The sequence below is a fragment of the Eulemur rufifrons genome, chromosome 5, assembly GCF_041146395.1.
Source record: "Eulemur rufifrons isolate Redbay chromosome 5, OSU_ERuf_1, whole genome shotgun sequence".
Taxonomy (NCBI): Eukaryota; Metazoa; Chordata; class Mammalia; order Primates; family Lemuridae; genus Eulemur; species Eulemur rufifrons.
The window spans coordinates 25,041,321-25,061,937 of record NC_090987.1 but is presented as its reverse complement, the minus strand read 5'-3'; the positions used below and the strand labels follow the sequence as shown (position 1 = coordinate 25,061,937).

The window sequence follows — 20,617 nt, the reverse complement described above, 5'->3', positions numbered from 1 at the left end:
CCGGTAGTGTGTTTTCTGAGCTTGAATTTAAATAAACCAATTCACACAATGGGGAAAGTGAATGAATGGGCAATTTCATTCTACATGATGATCCATTGTAAAAACAAACAAGAGAAAAGCCTCTAACCAGTTGGCATTTCATGTAAGGGGAAAGAGGAGATTTTGGCAATACAGGGAGAACATAGGGTCTCTGGAGTCATCAAGGCTTGTGCACTGCAGATGGTCCTGATGCAGGTGAAGTGATCCTAAGAGAGACTCCTCATCAAGGAGCAGGGTGCCCTTTTATGAGTATATGAACCACCAAATTCATAGCAGCTGCTCTTTTCCTGTTACAGAGACAATATCCTTTTGCTACAGCCCAGTGACTTCCCCGTGATAATTTTGCCAAAGCTTAACAGGGGCAGAGTACTGTAAATACAGGGATATTTTATTTCAGCTCTCCAATGACCCACAACCCATTCTTATTATTAATAATTCCTCTAAATTTTATCTCTGGAGCATTCAAGAAGAAGCATAATGACTTCTACAGTTAAGGAAAGACCAGGCTGCAGATTCCTGTTCTGAATTGTTTCCTAAGCTGCTTCGTTATTTACTGAGATTCCTGAAATGCAAACAACCACAGTGTTATCAGGCAAAGGCAGATCCCCTGAGCCTTTTATCATTCTGGCTGCAATTTTGCATATTTCCTTTATAACCAGACAGCATACCAAATGAAGCTAGACTCTTTAAAGGGAAATGAGGCAATTGGAATGTCAATTTTATTTAGTCATATATTGTAAAAACTAAACAGCATATCCGGCTGATTGACAAAATCCATCCAACTGTTAAAGGCAAAACAAAACTATCTCAGGAGGTACAGTTATGCAGATCTTGCTTTTACCTACAGGCAGAGATTTAAAGAGAGACAGACAGACAGAATATTAAAGCAGAATGCTACATCTGGTGTTGTCCAACTGATAAAATTCAGAGAGAGAGAGAGAGAGAGAGACCCAAATGCAGGGATATCATGTCATATTTTCTCTCTTCTTCTTCTTCAATGAGCCTTTTAGCTTCTTCCACAGGCTGTCTTTTCGCTTCAGTTTCTTTTCCATCAAGGATGACATGGACTCTTTCTTGCGGATTTCCCTCACTAAGCCATGAAAGGCATCATCGATACAGAATCTGAGGGCTGCAGAGGTCTCAAAAAAACCACAGTTATATTCTTGGGCCAGACTCAAACCTTCTTCTGTAGAGACCTAAGGGAAAAAGAAATGATATTAAAAAGAGACAAAGGAAGAGATCCTTCAATTAAAAAAATATATATTCTCTACTAGGACTGCGGGCCCCCATTACATAAAAAATGTAAATGTGAGAATTTATTTTAAGGGAGATTCCTAGAATTTCTGAACTTAAACAACAAATGAGAAATTAGAATCCCTGGAAAAGACAGCTGATTAAAACTGATGATGAAGGAAACTAGAAATTAGCTCTCCAGGCTTCAAAAAAGCAATATAGCATAGTGGTCAAAAGCATGGCTATAGATTAAAGCTAGTTTGTTTCACTACTTCAACTACTTTTTAGCTTTGCAAATTTGAGTGAATTTCCTTGTTGTCTCAATTTCCTCATCTGTAACAGGTGATAGTAATACTTAACTCAAAAGCTCTTTATTAGGGTTAAATGAGATCAACTGTAAAAGGTACATGAACAAGCCGGGCACATATTTAAAGCTCTACAAACGTTACTATTATAGTTCAGAGCTTTCCTTTAAGAATAATGACAGGGTAAAGTTGTTATGAAACTTTAAAAAACAATTTTCTAGCAAAAGAAAACAGAAACAAAACACCACCATATGATAAATAAGCCTTTCTCTAGCCAACCTCTCCAGAGCAGGCTTAAAAGCTCCATGAGTCTTTTGCAGCACTTAACCACGTTGTGGTTGATGCTATTGTAATGGGTCTTCTAGAGATCATAAACTGACTGAGGTCAGGGACAGGGACATGCCTCATTTATCATCCCTTTAGTATCTACCATAGCTCCTGATGCCTAAGTCACCATTAGAGGTATTTGAAGAGTTAAAAGAATGATTCATAAAATTGCCCAGGGTTTAATAAGTATTAACTAAGATATCAAGATAAATTACACACAGTTATTTAAACAGTGAGTGGATTATGTGTCACTGAACTGATGCTAATATTCCCATGCTCCCATGAAGCCCTACTGGATTATCATTCTGAAACCTTGAGTGACTAGGACTCAGACTATGGTGAGTGGAACTCCCAGCCCACCTATGTGGAATATGTGGCATAACCAAGAAAAAAATATTATTTTTTTTAAGCTGCTGACATTTTGCCATTGTTTGTAATCAGAGCAGAAACCAACTTTCTTAACCGATGCACCACAGTATATGGCTAGTAAACAGGTGAGCTGGGTGTAAAAATCTGTCAGATCTATCTGATTTCAAAGACAGGTCCTCCACTTTAGTCTGTGATAGATTAACCTCACCAAGGGCTGTTAAATAGAGATGAATAATTGTCATATTTTAACTCTATAAGACACATAGTGCTTGGATTCTTTCCTTTTTCTTTTATTCCTGCTGTTAAACACACCTATCCTTTTTGGAGCTTATTTCTATCTTATAGTAACTTAAGAAATGCAGCTAAAACAAGTAACTAAAGCTTTTAAAGTCTGTCTTACCAGCAACTGAGCAACGATATAAATTTATGAAGTAACTTGACTGATTTTCAAGTTACCACAAGTGATAATCTTACCACATAGTTTTATACCACATAACATGGGTTATCATTTAGTTTTTGGTCGTCCATAAGAATTTTCCCCACCCAGAAGCCAGTGATGTGTATTTTACATTTTTCTGTAGCAACACAACATTTCTGGAATCATTCTCTACTAATCGGCTTTCATGAGGTTATACATAAACTAAAATAGCCTCAAAATCTCTGTGGCTTACAAAAATACTTGTTTTTTGCTTACACTGTTCCTTAGTAGGGGAGGAGTAGACTATGGCTTCTCAGCTCTAGGCTGTTAGTTGGGTTCTGGTTTGTTCCTCCTATTCTCTTATTTTGGGACTCAGGCTGAAAAAGCACCTCTTATTTGGGAATTCATGTTACCATGATAGAGGGCCAGTGTACAAGAAGCAGTGATAATTCTACCCATTTCCCAATGGCTAAATGACATGTGGGAAAACCTAAAGTTGATGAGGCAAGATGTATACTCAGCTCACATTGAAACATGGCAAGACTGGAGAGAAAACAGGGAATTATAAAGGAAAAATTGAACCTATCACAATCAATATAAATGCAATATGCTCTTCAATTTAAAAAGACAAAGATTGCCAGGTCAAATTTTTCAAAAATCACTTTCAGTTGCAACAATTTACATGTGAGGATAAAGAAAGAGTGAAATTTGAATAGAAATTTATACAAAAAGAAAGTTGGTATGGTGACATAAATATCAAACTAAGTAGACAGTAAATAAAAACAACCATTTTTAAAGGAAGATATTTTATAATGATTAAAATATAAATCTATTAGGAAGGTATTTTACTTATAAACTTATATGTACTCAAAAATATAGCCTAAGTTTATATGAGGAAAGAGTTGATAAAACTAAAATCCAAAATCTTAGTAAGATATTTTAACATATCTCTCTGAAAGAATAAATAGGCAAAAAGTTAGTAAGGATATAGAAGATTTGAACAAAACAATGAATAAAATTCATCCAATTTACAAATATAAGATGCTACAGCTAACAAGTGAAAAAGTTATATTCTCTTTAGTAAACTTGGAGCATTTATAGAATTGACTTCATGCCAAGGTAAGTTTCAAAACATTGTAAAGAATTAAAATCACAGCATAGTCCCAAATAAATGGAATTAAGCTAGAAATTAACTTAGAAAACCCTAGTAAATTCCCAAATATTTGGAGAAAAGTATTTATAAATAGTCAATATGTCAAAAAAGAATTTATAGGAAAATTTTTAAAAAGATTTGGAATTGAATGATAATGAAAATGCAATATATTAAAACTTGTGGGATTATCTAAAGCTTTGGTCAGAATGATGTTTATAGCATTACATGAATGTTTCAGAAAAGTATACACACTCAAACTTAATGATCAAAGTATGAACTTCAAAGAGTTGCCAGAAAGCTCAGTAAATTAAATTCACAGAAAGTATAAAGAAGAAAATGATAAAGACAGAAATAAATAAGATAGAAAACAGTCATGCAATAGAGAAAATTAAATACAATATGAATGTTTTTGTAAGGATGTCAAAATTGATAGAGTCTATGCAAGACAGATTAAGGGTGAGGAGAGTGAAAGGGGGAAGGGGGTAAAACCTTACCTATCAGGTACAATGAACACTATACTGTGTTGGGCACGCTGAGTGCCCTGACTTATTTATTATACAATGTATACATGTAACAAAAACATTTCTATCGCCTTAATACTTTGAAATTAATAAAAAGAGAAATAAGTCACAAATAATATTAAGAATGACAAAGTGGGCAGGGTGCGGTGGCTCATGCCTGTAAACCTAGCACTTTGGGAGGCCAAGGCAAGAGGATCACTTGAGGCCAGGAGTTCAAGACCAGTCTGAGAAAGAGAGAGAACTTCTCTCCTCAAAAACTAAAAAAAAATAGGTGGCGCTAAGCACACGCTTATAGTCCCCACTACTTGGGAGGCTGAGGCAGGAGAATTGCTTGAACCCAGAAGTTTGAGTTTGCAGTGAGCTGTGATGATGCCACTGCACTCTAGCCTGGGTGAGAGAGTAAGACTCTGTCTCAAAATAAATAAATAAATAACAAAGTAGATATAACCTACAAACATAAAAAAGATAATAAAAGGACATAATGTTTGTCCTAATAAATCATAAAAATCAAAGGACAAACTCCTACCAAAACAAAATTTTTAAAAACTTACACAAGAAAAAGTAAAAAATCTGAATTATCTACACATTAGACAAGAAATTAAACCTTTTTACATTTAAGTCTTTATGGCCAGAAGCTGCCTTTGATGAATATGTATAGATACATGTACCAAAAGACATTTACGTAATTGTTCATAGCAACATTATATACAATAACAAAAATAAGTGAAAACACTGAAAGCAACACAAATGTTATTATTAGTAGACTTTATAAATAATTTGCTTTATATTAATATAATGGAATTATGTTCAATGTAAATGGCTGACACACTATTATATACAACTTACATAAATCTTACAAACATAATAATGTTGAGTGAAAGAAGTCAGATCTGAGGAACATTACTTAGAATTTTTTTTATTTATTAGGTTTTTTAATTTTAGTTTCAGGTTTTCAAAAGATGCCAATAGAGATTTTCCATACACTCCACACATAGTTTCCCCTATTGTTATGTAAATGTGGCACACGATTACATTTTTAGAAAGTTTAAAACCAGAAAAACTATTCTTTAGTGTTAGGAGTTAATATAGTGTTTCGTTTGGGAGGAGACACAAGGTAGTCTTCTGGGTGCTTTTATTAATATTTATCTTCCTTAATCTATATGCTAATTTCAGGTGAGTTCATGTTGTAATTTATAAAATTTTATACTTATAATTTGTGTATTTTATCTGATACTCTAATTAAACACTCGATTACACTAATACATTGCATAATGTGCAGCACCCCCTTTGAATTCGGAGCATCACTGTCCTCAAGTACAATGATATTTCTGTAGCTAAATATTGCAACATACACAGTAAACAGCGTATGTAAGATCTCTAAATAGACTCAGATCATCAGATCATGTTTTGTCACAAAATGAGTTGAGTCTGGTTGGTTTTTCAAACAAATTAAGAAAACCTTTTTACTTTTCATATTAGTTTAGGTTTCTGCAATCAGATAACAGATTGTGGACTACTTGTATTACTTTTTGGTGAGAAGGTTCAGTATCAAAAAGATTATAAATCATTCCAAATTAGTGTATGATTTCAATGCAAATGCAGTCAAATCCTGAAAACTTTTGCATCATAACATGTCATACAGGGACACTAAAATATGTAGGGAAGAATAAAGGTACAAGCAGGAAAGAAATATTTGAATTCCAATAAGAAGGAGGTGGGGAGAAGAACAATAACAATGATGTTGTTCTCACCTGATTAAGGCTCTCCTTAAAGCTATAGTGGTTCAGGCAGTGGGGCATTAGTTAAGGGCTGGACAAATAGCTCTATTACAATGCAATAGAGAACTTAGAAACAAGATCAACATATATATGGGAGCTTGATGTATTATTGGGGTGGCATTCCAAATCTGTGGGGAAATGAAGGTGCCGCCAATGGTGCTCTGACATTGAGTTATCATTTTGGATTATTTTTGACCAAGATATATTGGGGTTATTTTCACCAGCACAAGAAGGTAATTTTTCTTTGGGGAGAGTAGAAGTAGAAAGGGTTTGGAGTTAAGTTCTTAGCTACATCTATACTATTTTTTACACATTTGAAAAAATATATATGTTTATGTGTATATATATATGGATAGTACATATAAACATGCATATGTGTATTTCTCTATATAAACACATACATATATTTATGAAATATTTCCTAATTATAAAAAATGTAAGCATCACAAATAAATCATTAGAGACATCAAAATTCAGTTAAAAGTCCAATGTAATAATCAAGCTCAATCTGAAATAAAATTAGCAAGCATATTCCATGTTAAGATTCTTATTGGAATAATATACAACAAAATAGCATCTTTAATAGATGGAATAACTGCATATTTTAATATTGGTAGGAGGCTGAAGTATATTTAAATCTGTGCCTACTCATTACTTTGATAAGTAACATAGGAATCATGAACCTTCTGATTCAAAGCATAAAATGTACTTGCACATAATCTTAGATTCATTACCAGAATATTAATTCCATGTTATCTAATTGAAGACTGACTCAGTAATTTCCACATTTGTCATAATGAAATCTAAATGGAAATTAAATTTAGTAAAATATTTGATCTCTTCTCTATTTCCTTAAAAAAACATTCTTATTAGATAAGTGGCCTAAAATTTTTATTTTTTAAAGAAAAATACTAAAGTGAAAGCATCCTTTAACAATAAATTTCCATGTTCCAATACAATTTCATCTCACACCAATATTGGCAAACCATACATTTGTCATCCCTACCTTTGTCCTTGAAGTTTATATACCATAAATTTAATGATAGAACTTGAGTCCAAACATGTAAAAAAAAAAAAAAAGAAAGAAAGAAAGAAACAAGCTCTGCAAACATTAATATTTACAGATTTCTGAGTTTTATGTTTGGTAATTATGGTCAGTTTGAAGGCCATAAATATTGTGGCAGTATCATAGGGAGTAATTTTTAGAACGACAGCAGTCTGCTCGTGGCGCGTGGTGTTCTGACTGGTTCAGAACCAGAGTGTCTGACAAGAAGGAACAGCTTCTATGCTAGGGTTTCAAACCAGGGTAATTAGCATATTCTTTTAATATATCTTGTCTCTCCAAATATAAAGTAAAATTAAATACTTTAAGTCACCAATATTCATCCACATGATATGGCAACCATTAAGAAAGAAGCACAATGTTATTACAGAAGAGAATTAGATTTTCTTATTTTTCAAATGAGGAGTTTCAGGCCCAGAAAGGTTAAGCAACGGTTAGGACATGGTTTGAGGTCACACATCTAATTAAGAAAAACATCCATCAAATTCTACACTCTCCCATTAAATATTGCTTCCAGACCTTGCTGTTTCTCCTGGGGTCTTTCCAATTCCCTTTGTTAATATTCCATGTATATATGTAATTGATTATTCTGATGTGAGCTTTTATAACTTAATTCTTCAATAGTAAACAAATGGCATATAATATTTTATATTTCCATTTACATAAAAAGTAAATTTTAAATACAGAAACACTGGGGGAAAAAAATGTTACAGGAAGATTATTTGAGGGTTAGGGAGCAATTGATGCATCTACCATTAGACTACATGGCCCCTCAATTGCAAAGAAGGAAACTTTGTGATTCAATGTGCCACCTGGAGGCCTTAGAGAGCAATGGCAGGAGAGAAGGAATAAAGAAAAATGTTTCATACGAGTAATAGAAAATTTCAATAACCCAGGGGTGCCATCTTTTTAATATATATGACCTTTTTCACCGAGGAAGATCACCATGTAATAGGCCAGGTACTCCCAGAAATGCCATTTTCCATCTGCCAGAGGAGGCATTAGAACTCAGCCACAGCTGCGTGGGGGGTTGATGAGGCTACTGGGGCAGGAAGGCAAGCAGGGCCTCTTCTGGTCCAGGCCAGCTGCTCCTGGGAAGCCGCAAGCATGCTGGCCAATTAGAGTTCCAGTCCCAACAATCTGCTGACTTCAGGAGCTTCCTAGCTCTTTACATCTTTTTATCTTTTACCTGAACTCAGTAAAAATAAAATACAATAAATTAAATTAAATTATTGTAAAGGTAGTCAGGGTGGTTGCCTAATAAGCTATATAATTCTTAACAGCACAAAAGGAAACTCAGACTGCTCTGCTATAATTGGTAACCTTGCGTGAGGAGAGATTGGCAGAAAGATGGGTCTGGCTCTCCCAGCAGAAGCTTTGCAAGCAAAATGTGTTAGTGGCTAAGCCTGCTAGGCGCTGTTAAAACGTTTAGTGTACCGAGTGAACTCCTTGGGGTTTGTTTTATATTTTTTAATATCTCCTTGTCAGTGTTTCATGCCATTCTCTCCCATGGAGCTATTAATTTTCATTATACAACCTACATCATCAAAGTAGCAGGAGTCATAGTGTCCTGGGAAATTTGAGACCAAAACATCTTACTTGTTAACTTGAAGGAAAAGCAGCCCAAACTTAGATTATTCGATTTTCATTTTGTTTAGTTGTATGATTGATTTTGATCCGTTTTAACGATACGAATGGACTTATCAGTTTTCTTGACCAGTGCTAATGAAAATGCTTTTGATTTATTTAACTTGATTTCTTCACTTATCTAATCTGAGAGTAATTGTTTTCAAGAGATCATCTTTCTGTTTAAAGGTAAGTGCTTACATGTCATCTCAAAGCCCTTAGGGAAAAGCAAAACCAAGCAAAGTGCTGGCAAGATGTCCCACCCGTAGCCAGTAGCTGCAGTCGCTGACACATGGGAAACCTTTCTTGACAGATGAGAGTGTGCTCACATGTGTTCCTTCCCAGTGTGCCCTCTCTGCCCTGCTATTTTCCCCCAATTCTCTTTCCTAGATGGGCGAACGAGTCTGTAGTATTAAGCTGAAGCTCAACTGGAGAAGAAACGTCAGTTTCTTTTTAGTGGATCCCTCTGATTTTTAGAAGGGATTATGTTGGAGCCTCCTTCCCGTATATTATCAAGGAGGAGGACAAGAATCCTCCATCCCTTCTTTGTGGTAGGAAGAAGAAAAAGTGCTCCCAGCCTTGGCTTAAAGAACCCAGATTCCCATCTGGCTTCTTAGACTGGGACGGGGTAGGGACTGGGGAAGGTGAGGGTACGAGTCAACAGAGACAGTTTGGTTGTACATTTGTTTGTGGCTCTCTTTGGAATGTGGAGTGCATTTTACACCTCACAGACCACACAGCTCCACACAAAACTTCCCATTTTCACACCTTTGCATATTGCTTTTTTCCCATTTAGAAGCCTTCAATTTTTCTTCTCCTTCACCTCTTCCAGACCTACTCAAGGCTTCACAAACCAAGGCAGTCTATGGTGATCTTGATGCTCTCTGCTTTGCTGGACAACTCATCTATGAGGGAAGTTCATGGGCATTACAATTTAGTTGTTTTATCTCACCAACCAAACTGCAAGGTAGTGAAACAGAAAACATATTTTGTCCTTCTTTTACCTCATTGTGCTTAGTCACAAACTTTGCAGGTGGTAGATACTCATTAAATATTTAATTTTGATGATGGTGGTAATGGACATCCCATAAACGCTCATTGGTCACCACAGAGTCCATTATAATGAGTCCATTAAACTGCAATTCCAGAGGCCAGAATATGGTTTTCAAATTTATTTTTTCTATAGTGTAGCCTTTAGCAAATGCCTGACAAAATCTTCCCACAGTGGGTAAGAATATAGATTCTGGAATTAGCTTACCAGGATCCAAATTCAGGCTATACCACATTTTAGCCACGGGCTCTTGGACAGTTGCTTAGACTGTCTGTGCTTCAATTTCCTCATCTATACAATTCTACCTTATAGAATTGTTAACAGTATTCAATGAGCTGTTACTTAGCTTTTCATAACACATAGTTCCTGGCATACTGTGTGCACCCAATAAATGTTATTTTTTTTTTTTCAATGTCTGAAAAGAAGGCAGAAGATCTAAAATTCCTTTGGATCACATTTTGGCCTTGTTTAAAATTTTTTCTACTTCTCACTATGACCTACAAACCCTACATGATGTGACCTCTGTTCACTTCCCTAAGCCCAATTCACACCACTCTCCCCTCATTCGTGATACCCCACCATATACTTCCACACATGCTCAGTGCAATCTTCCTGCCTTCAAGCATTTGCATATCTTGTTTCCTTTGCCTGGAATGTGATCCTCCCAAGGTCTCCTCCTGGCTGTTTTCTTCATGTTCCAGCTCGGATGTATCACCTCCACAGAGAAACCTTGCCTACCTATCCTTCAAAATCTTTCTTCCACATCCCCAGTAATGCTACCCCATTACCCTGCCTTATTTTTTTTTTAGGAGGAGTATATCTAATTACTCTCTGAAGTCATTCTACTGATTTGTTTATATGTTTATTTTCCACCTCCTTCCAGTGTAAAGTAAGCTTAGTCATTGCAGGAAATGTGTCTGTCTTGTTCACCTCGGCACCTGGTCTCCAGCATAGTGACTGGCACTTAGGAGGCACTCACTCTTTGTGGAGTGATCCCAGGCCATGGAAATACAGCTGGGGTTACAGTAAATAGAGGAGCTAGTTGTCAATTGAGGCAACAGAAAAATCGAAAGGAAATTTCAGATCAATGAAAGTGGCTAGCACTGGGTACAGCACTATGGTGGCTTTTATAAGTAGTATCCAGCCCTGTCTTAGTGGTTCTCAGCGTCCTGAGGGAGGGAGCCTTAATCGGAGACCGGAATGACAAGTAGTAATTATCCCGGTTAGAGGGAGGACGTGGGGTGTCTGGGGAACAGAAAGGAGTCTCAGGTAGAAGGACTAAAAGAGGCCTAAGGCAGAAGTGATCGTGGCACTTTTGTGGGATCATCAGTAGTTAAAGTGGTTTAGACCAGAGCACAAGGGAGGAAGGAGTGCATAATAGCACAATCAGAAGAAATTAGTGAGCTTAAATCTCTAATTTACTTAGATCCACATGAAATTTGTTAGGAACCCATCAATTGAGTAATCAAAAAAAAAAAAAAAAAAAAACAAAACCTATTTCTTGAGTGCCTACTCTGTGCAAAGAAATGTAATAGGTTTTCTCTCTCCTGCTGTTCTGGAGAGATATTGATTGAATGGAGAGAAAAGCAGGACATAATAAATTAAATGGCGTAGCCAGTCTTTCTGAGGCACGAGATGGTAATGGCTCTAGGGTAAAGGGTTTAGACTGCTTTGTACAGGAGACATTTGAAGTCTCAAAGGCCTTGTGCTTTTCATCCGAGAAGCTCTGGTGTGATGGGGGGAAAGGTTGCCATGGCAGCCAGTAGTTGCTATGAAGGAAAAAAAGAGAAGGTTAATGCTAAATATTTTGCTAACAGCAATATCTGGCTTTCTCTTTGAATTTTTCTCCTAAAGACTTTACTTTTACAATATCTTGTTAAAATTACAAATCAATAGACTTAGGCAGTATGTATAATATATATATATATATACACACACACACACACGCACATATATAAATGCAGGAATATGCATGTGTAAGTATACATATATGCATGCGCATGTCTAAGGATATTTCCATATATTTGCACTAATAAATAAAATAAATGTATTTGATGTATATTAAATCAATGGCTCTCTCGAACCTTCAGGGAATTGCTTATAATGAATAGCTAAATTTTCTAAGTGGCCAAAAAATTTACTCTTTAAACACCAAAAAATATTTCAGTGGTTAATTTATTACATTAGTAAAGTTACAATAGGTAAAAATAGAAGGAGAGAACTTATGTATTATACTTATAACACATATAATAATTATAATTAATAAATTCCATAACTGTATGATATCTGGATTTCCTGGAGAATATATGACTGTGAGGGCAAGGGACGTTGCATTGCCAGCAATACCTCAGTGCTTGGCACATAAGCCTTGCTCAGTACACATCTTTCCTATTTCTTCATTGAATGGATAATGAATAAATGGATAGAAAGATGACCAAGGAGGAAACAACTCAGAAGCTGGAATCTCACTTGAATTGCTGAAGGCTTTAAGTTATTTCCATTAAAATGTCCATGCAATAATTTCAAGTGTCAAAGTGTCAGATTGTATATGCTCTCAGGATGGAACATGTGCCCTGCAGAATCTCTAGACACAAAAAAAAAAAAAAAAAAAAAAGAAGAAGATAGGGTCATGATGCTGGCTTGAATGGGATCTAGGGATCACAGTGGCAGATGACTCTGATAAAGTCCCAAGGAAAGCCCAAGGCCTCTTAGAGGTATCCTTCAAGCTCAGGATCAACCTATATATCTTTTTGGAGCTTATTTGGGAAAAGTATGCCATGAAAAGAAGGATGAACCGGAACAAAATAAGTTTGACATAAGTTCTAACCCCGCCATCCACAGAAGGCAAAACTGAAGCAATGTTCGTTATTTTCTGACCTTATGCACAGGGAGCCGGACTATTTGAAAATGTATATGCCTGTGCTTATTGGCACCACTATAAATGTAGATTTCAATCTTAGCAAAGCCATCAGTGCTCTTGTCAATCATTTTACTTATCATCAGCAGTGCCCTTTCCTATTCCTCATTTAGTTCTTAAAAGCCTCCACTTCTTATCTCAAGTCCCTGACCCCATCCTCATTTTCAGCAGATGTTTGCACCCTCTTACTTCACCTCACTGAGGAAATGAAAGCATCCCCAAAGAATGACTTTATCATCCTAGACTAGCACCTAGAAACTCATCTGTATCATTAGGCATCTTATCTTGTTCTTTCTCCTCTCAAAGAAAGGTTACTTATTTCTGTCAAATCAGATACCTCCATCTGGGCTGAGTCACCTTTTTTATCTACTTCAATCCTGCCCCATTAGATGTCCCACTTCTGTCCCATATTTTCAGCCTTCCTCTCTAACAGCCCCTTTTGTCTTAGAAAAATATTCAAGTCTCATCTATTTTTAGAGTCAAGTTCAGTTACTTTGTTATATCTGTCCTCCCATTCACTATCAAATGTAGATTATTTGGGAAAATATTTCTATAAGGTTAAAACAAGACAAAATGGAGCTGGGACAGGAAAGTGATTGGGAAAAGGATGCACAATTTCAAAACAAAATACATTGTAAATTTATGTGCTGGTTTCTCTTAATCACTTCTGATTTGCATATCAAGGTTCACAATTTGTACTCTTCCCCGCTCATTCTCCTAACGTGGTTTGCAAAGGTATAAATACTATCCTTGCTGCTAAACCCAACAGATGCTTCCAATGATCTTTTACCATCTGCAACATCTAACAAATTGACTAGTCCCTTCTTTAAATTCTTCTGACCAGGCATGGTGACTAATGACTGTAATCCCAGAACTTTGGGAGGCTGAGGAGGTAGGATCAGTTGAGGCCAGGAGTTTGAGACCAGCCTGGGCAACATAGCAAGACCCTATCTCTATAAAAAATAAAATAAAATAAAAAATTAGTTGGGTGTGGTGGCATGCACCTATAGTCCCGGCTACTCAGGAGGATGAGATAGGAGGATCACTTGAGCCCAGGAGTTGGAGGCTACATGAGCTATGATTGCACCACTGAACTCCAGCATGGGTGACAGAATGAGACCCTTTCTATAAAATCAAATAAATAAAAATAAAAAATAAGCTCTTCTCCTTTGAATCGATGACTCCTCCTTTCTTGATTTTTCTAACCTCTTTCTCCTACTCTTAACTGATGCATTTTGTAATTATGTGCCCATGGATTCTGTCCTTGACTCTTACCAGTACTTACACCATCAGCTCCCCTAGTTGTCAGGCCTTCAGGCTTGGACGAGAGCTACACCCACCAGCTTTCCAGGGCCTCCAGCTTGCAGACAGCAGATGTCACCTTCATAATTGTGTGAGCTAATCCCTCATAATAAATCTCTTTCTATAGATCTGTATATATCCTATTGGTTCTGTTTCTTCATAGAACGCTAATACAATCCTAAAATCCAAAGAGTTCAAAATTGCAATGGCCTTTAGGGTCATCTTCAAACCACCAAGTCATCACCTATGTCTCCTCTACATCTGTCAAGGGCTACCTAGTGTCTACAGGCACATACTTATTGCACATTCCTCTGTACAATGACCATTTCTATCAAAGTTTCTTACATTTTGTGAGAAGAAAATTCAAGTTTTAGAGCCGAAATTGTTCCTGGGAATCATACACTTCAAATTCCTGCTTATATAAATTAAACAAACTGAAACAATTTAGGAGTACCCAAATTTCCAAGATTATGTAGTTCTTCAATATTTAAATCGGTACTAAAACCCAGGACTCTCTTTGTACCTCCTTATCTGCCTCTTTGCCTAGAACACAGAGACAGTGGGACTAAAGAGACAGTGTGTGGGACAACTGCATTTGGTGAAGAGAAAAATGGAAGAAAAGTTTCAAAAAAAGAGACTTCCTATGACAATCAGGCTTTTATTGAGATGCGGTGGGCAGGGATAAAGGCTGTTGCCATTTTTCCAAGTTTAGTCAGAAAGCAGCCAAGGACCCTAGACATCTGGAGCTGGGCTTTCCCTTTGTTAAATCCAAGTTTACATTTTTAAAATTTACATTCTTTAAATTTCTTTTGTAATAGAATGTATATTTGCACGTTTTCATCCTTTTGGATTTGGAAGATATGATATGTAGATTCAAGCGGCTGCACAGATGACAGCTCACCCCTCTGTGGCCTTAGAAACTCCTTCCATTTGTTGCTTCCTAAGCCCAGTTGCCCGATCATTCCCCAGGTGAACAAAATGACCTGCCTCAGTGACTGGGCACACAGCGTGCCAGCGTAAGGAAGGTGATCTTGACAAGTCTGTTAAGAAGCAGCAGCCTGAGACTGCATCTCCGCTCGGTGACACCTGTTTTCTCTTCCAGATTCTGGTCATGTCAGAGCACCTGGCAAACAGCACTATCACTGCAATGACTTGTCAGCTCACTGACATTATCTATGCTTTATCCTCTGCAGAAGCAGCTGAGAACATAGCCTGAGTTAGTCAAAACAGCAGGTCTCACTGAGATACAAAGCAGAAAAACATCCTATTTAAAGAGGGTGGGTTCTGAAATCAAATAGCCTGAGTTCTAATCTCAGCTCTGCCATTTACTAGTTGAGTGACCCTATTTGAGTTACTTAGCCTCTGTAATACTCAATGTTTCCTCATCTTAAAATGAGGCTTATTAGAGACAGGATTGATATAATAAACAGAAAGTCTTTTGCTTATTACATGTTACATGTAATATTATTTGCACTTTTTGATTGTTTATTCTTTTAATACATATGACTGGCTTGTCCCCACATATAAATCATGCATCTTGATATGAATGAAAAATCTGATGCTTGTCTTTCTGACCACCACCAGAGGGTGGGGACTTTCTGTTACCAGATATTCTGATACGGTTGACTCTATTATCATACCTATCCTCAGAGTGGTTAATCCTCCTCTGAGTATGTTTTATTGAATGAGACAAAAATCATTTTACTAAAATCAAAAGCAATCACAGTAACATTTAATCGATGAAAGCTGAGACCCCTTTTTCCTTCAACCTGTTGAAAGCCATAAATACTGTTTCAGTTCCCCTCTTGTTTCCCCTCAACTTTCTCCTGCATTTCCTTTAAAATTCCTTGTTCTCCTCCATTAGCCTATTTTATTCTTTTACCTTTTCTTTTTATTCTTTATGTCTTCACTAGTCAACAAATATCCTGCTAATCCTTAAGGCTTTTCTAAAATGATTCCCTGACTCCACTACGTGAAGTGTTTGTTGATCCCCCGACTAGGTGTGATTTCTCCCTCTTTATAAATCCCTAAGCATTTGGTTTTTATCACTTGTCTTTTACTACAATTAATACTTTTGTTATTCTTACTAAGGGTATATTTCATGAACACAAGGACAGTGTTATTTCTGCTATGTCTCTTGAAAATAGAATAACTGTCAAATTGACTTGAAAACCTGACTCCTGTTATGTTCTAAAACTATTAACTAGCTAACTAATTGTTTATAAAGTCCTTCCCTTCTCCCAATTAATGAAACTTTTTTTCTTAGGAATTTCAATTCTTCTTAGTTTATCCCCCTCTCATAATATGTAACTATCAGAGCAACCTGAATTTGCTCTTGAGATCAGATATTGGCCTTTCACAATGGTATCTGATCAGCAAAATCCCAATTCCCCTGACCAATTGTGATTCTCTGAAGTGAAAACCATGCTGGGTAGAGATGTCGGCCAGGAAATCATGGAATCATAGTTACTAGAGACAGCACTGTAAAATATATCAGACATCATTGTTTCCAAAACATTCCTGTGAGGGGACATCCAGACCTTTCCTATGGACACTTTCAGTAATGAGTTTATTCACACATGAGAGAATTCCAGGCCACTCGTGTATAGTGTTCCCTGGGAGAAAGTTAATAATATTAAGAAAAAACTTTTCTACCTTAATTTTCTACCTATTAGCCTTATTCTAGCCTTTATAAACACATCCAGAATAGCTCTCCCCTCCATTTCCTTCTGTATGATTACTCTTCTAATATAAAAAAAATGTACATTATGTCTTATACTCATTGTTTACCACTGAATTGTATTCAGAAAATTGTTCTGTCTTCTTTCAGAAGACAGTTTTCATCCTGCAGAATTTTAAATTAAAAAAATATGACTTAGAAGAAAAATAAGTAGATGGCTCCAATTTTGTTTGTTCTTATAGAGTAATGTGAGACCATAAAAAGTATCTATCTATAAAAAATAAATAGTAACAACAACAATAAAACTTTGATTGCAAGATTATTACTTTTCTAACCACAGAGGATGTATAACTGCTTGACCACACCACCAGACATTAAGGGTTTTGTGTTTTTTTTTTTTTTTGGACTATCCTTATTACTCTCTCTGCTAGGATAAGGGTGAATAGTTGGGCCACTGACCTTTAATTTCTACATTAAATAAAAAAGCAAGAATATAGGACTGAAAAATACCCTTGTGAATGTCAATAGTAGCACTATCTGCTTTCTAGGAAATAACTTCCTTCAAAGACTTACTTCAAATCGATTTTCCCTAGGATGTAGGTTCTTATTAACATTGGTGATGTTTTTGTTGATCTCAATCAACCAACATGGTATGTATGTAAATAGTAGATCCTCGATAAATATTTATCAAACTAGAATAGTCCAGATGAACATCAACGAGATGAATTTCATAATAGTCATGTATCGCTTAACAATGGGGATACATTCTGAGAAATGAGTTGTTAGGTGACTTCATTATCATGCAAATATCATAGGGTATACTTACACAAACCAAGATTGTGTAGCCTACTACACACCTAGGTTGTACAGTATTGCCTATTCTCCTAGGCTGCAAACCTGTATAGCATGTTACTCTACTGAATACTGTAGAAATTATATGAAATTAATGGTAAGTATTTGCATATCTAAACATATCTAAACATGGAAAAAGTATAGTAAAAGTATGGTACAAAAGACAAAAAATGGTATATACCTGTATAGGGCATTTACCATGAATGGAGCTTACAGGACTGGAAGTTGCTCTGAGTGAGTCAGTGAGTGAGTAGTAAGTGAATATGAAAGTCTAGGACATTACTATACACCATTGTAGACTTTATAAACAATGTATAATTAGGCTACACTAGATTTATTTTTAAATTTTTTTTCTTCAATAGTAAATTAACCTTAGTTTCCTGTAATATTTTTACATTATAAACTAATTTTTTCTAACTTTGTGACTCTTTTGTAGTAACACCTAAAACCCAAACACATTGTACAGCTGTACAAAAATGTTTTCTTTCTTTATATCCTTATTTTAAAAGCTTTTTGTCATTTTTATTTTTAAAATGTTTTATTAAAAAAGGAAAACACAAACACACAAATTAGCCTAGGCCTACACAGGGTCAGGATCATCAAGACATCACTAGGCAACAGGAATTCTTCAGCTCCATTATAATTTTATGGGACCACTGTTGCCTATTCAGTCCATTATTGACCAAAGCGTCATTCTGTGGTGCATGACTGTACATCTGCTTTTTCTGTATCTAAGGTGGGTAGCAATAAATTGTTGGAGGAAGGAGAAGATGATCTAGATAAAATAAATAATGCTACAATGAAGAGGAACACAGTGGAACTCAGAAACGACTTTTACACACGAGTTTCATTCTAAAGGAGGTAGGCTAAGTTGGTGCTCTGCAAAACAAAATCATGATAACATTGACTTGGGCCAGTTTCCTTATCTACATGAGATAAAGGGAGAGGACTAAATGATACTTAAGGTTACGTCTACCGTGAGCTTTCAATGATTTCTCCAACTTGTCATTCTTTGCTTCCCGCTGTACCTGTTTACTCTCTCCTTTTGAATCAATCTTCTTTTTACGTTTCATTTGCAGGCATAGAATCAACATTCACCCAGATGCTAATCACTCCCCACCCTCTGTACTGTGTGTCCTAGCCACTTAAAAGTATTTGTACTTTCCAGAATATATCATTACCTCTGCCTAGATACCTCTGCCAGGAATGTACACCATCTCCTAAAGGTTTAATCTCCACTGTCTTTGAAGTGAAGCATTGTCTTCAATCTTTAGCCATATATATTCCCAGATACCTTATGGATTATATACCCTTTTTTACCCATAAGCAGCAGTTCTTGAGAACAGATACTATCACGTTCACTTTTTATCCTCAGACTTTAACCATAGCAGGGTTTTAATAAATATTTGTTGAATGAATTGGATTTGAAAATAAAATCATATCATACAGCATCACTAATGTTATCTTCTAATCTGTAAACTTGTATAAGGGATTTTGGGGAAAATTTTATTTTTTTTAAGTTTATTTATTTATTTTTATACCTTGTATAATGCTTAAGTCAGGGACTTTGGTGTGCCTGTCACCAGAATAGTGTTTATTGTACCCAATCGGCAAGTTTGTATCCCTCAATTCCCCTCCCACCTTACCCCCTTCTTGCTTTCCAGTGTCCATTATATCTCTTTGTGCCATGTGTATGCATCATTTAGCTCCCACTTATTAGTGAGAGCATACGGTGTTTGGTTTTCCATTCCCTAGATACCTCCCTTAGGATAATGGCCTCCAGTTCTATCCAAGTTGTTCAAATGACACGATTTCATTCTTTTGATGGCTCAGTAGTACTCCGTGTGTGTGTGTGTGTGTGTGTGTGTGCATGTGTGTGTATAAACACTTTATCCACTATGAATTGATGGGCACTTAGGTTGATTCCACATTTTTGCAATTATGAATTGTGTTGTGATAAACATTCAAGTGTGGGTGTCTTTTTGATAAAATGACTTCTTTTCCTTTGAGTAGATACAAGCAGTAGGATTGCTGGATTGAATGGTAGGTTTACATTTATTTCTTTGAGGAATTTCCATACTTAGAGTTACTAGATTTTCCACTAACCTTATATCATTAAATATGTGCCATCTCTGAAAAAGCTATGAACTATTAGCATAAATAATTAAAACAAAAGCTCACTTACCAAACTAATTTGCAATGCATCCTTATTTAGTTTGTAGTGTTTACTTGCTAGCTGATTTGAGAAATTTGAGAGTCCATTTATCTAGCTATCTTAAAAAGTCATTGTTGCCTTAATATTTAGGGGCCCTCAGTCTAGCCTTCACCAGTAAGCTTCCCTGAGCTGTATTTCCTTCTCAATGGGGGCTTGGAATATCCATTAATTCTGCCATTAGTTTCTGTATCTGATGCTTGGAATGCATAATGAATATATTTGCAAATTAGTGGGGTGAATATTTTGCAATTATAGAAGCAATTAATATTTGATTGTGTCAGAAGAAAAAAAAAAGTCTTTCAAGAACCAGGCATATAATAATAAGAAATGTATGTCAGTGCCTAAGCTGTAACTATATGTATAGAGAATCATTTCAGAACAGTAATGCAAATGACTCAATTCATGGACAATTTAAGTATAATAAACTTTAACTTGGAACATGTCTTCATCTTCTCTGAGACTAGCTGACATACAGCCTACCCTTATGAAAAAGGAAATATTTACTGTCTCCCCAGGTATTTTACAACATTAAAATTCTGTTTGTGGCTTTGTAAACCTCCCCTGGAAAATTACAAGTGAGATTAAAAGAAACTCCAACAGCCTGCGGAGGAATTGATAGATGACCTGCCATATTTAAGACAGCCGACTTTCTGCTAAGGTCAACCCTCACATACTGAGAGGACAAAAGCAAAACACAAGGTCTAGGGAGAGCAGAGAGGCTGAAAGAACAAAGTGTGTTGACACCAGTGATTTCCAGCCCTAGACTAA

The 20,617-nt window shown here is 36.1% G+C and overlaps 1 protein-coding gene across 1 annotated transcript in view; it reads right to left on the bottom strand.

The window, feature by feature from the left end:
- Window positions 1–736: 736 nt before the first annotated feature.
- The window catches only part of RIT2 (Ras like without CAAX 2), a 293,109-nt gene continuing 273,228 nt past the window's right edge, over window positions 737–20,617 (bottom strand). Inside the window, exon 5 of the mRNA XM_069468039.1 lies at window positions 737–1,235. Within this exon, the coding sequence (XP_069324140.1) occupies window positions 1,005–1,235 (231 nt within the window). The 3' untranslated portion in view covers window positions 737–1,004. The remainder of the gene's footprint in view (window positions 1,236–20,617) is intronic.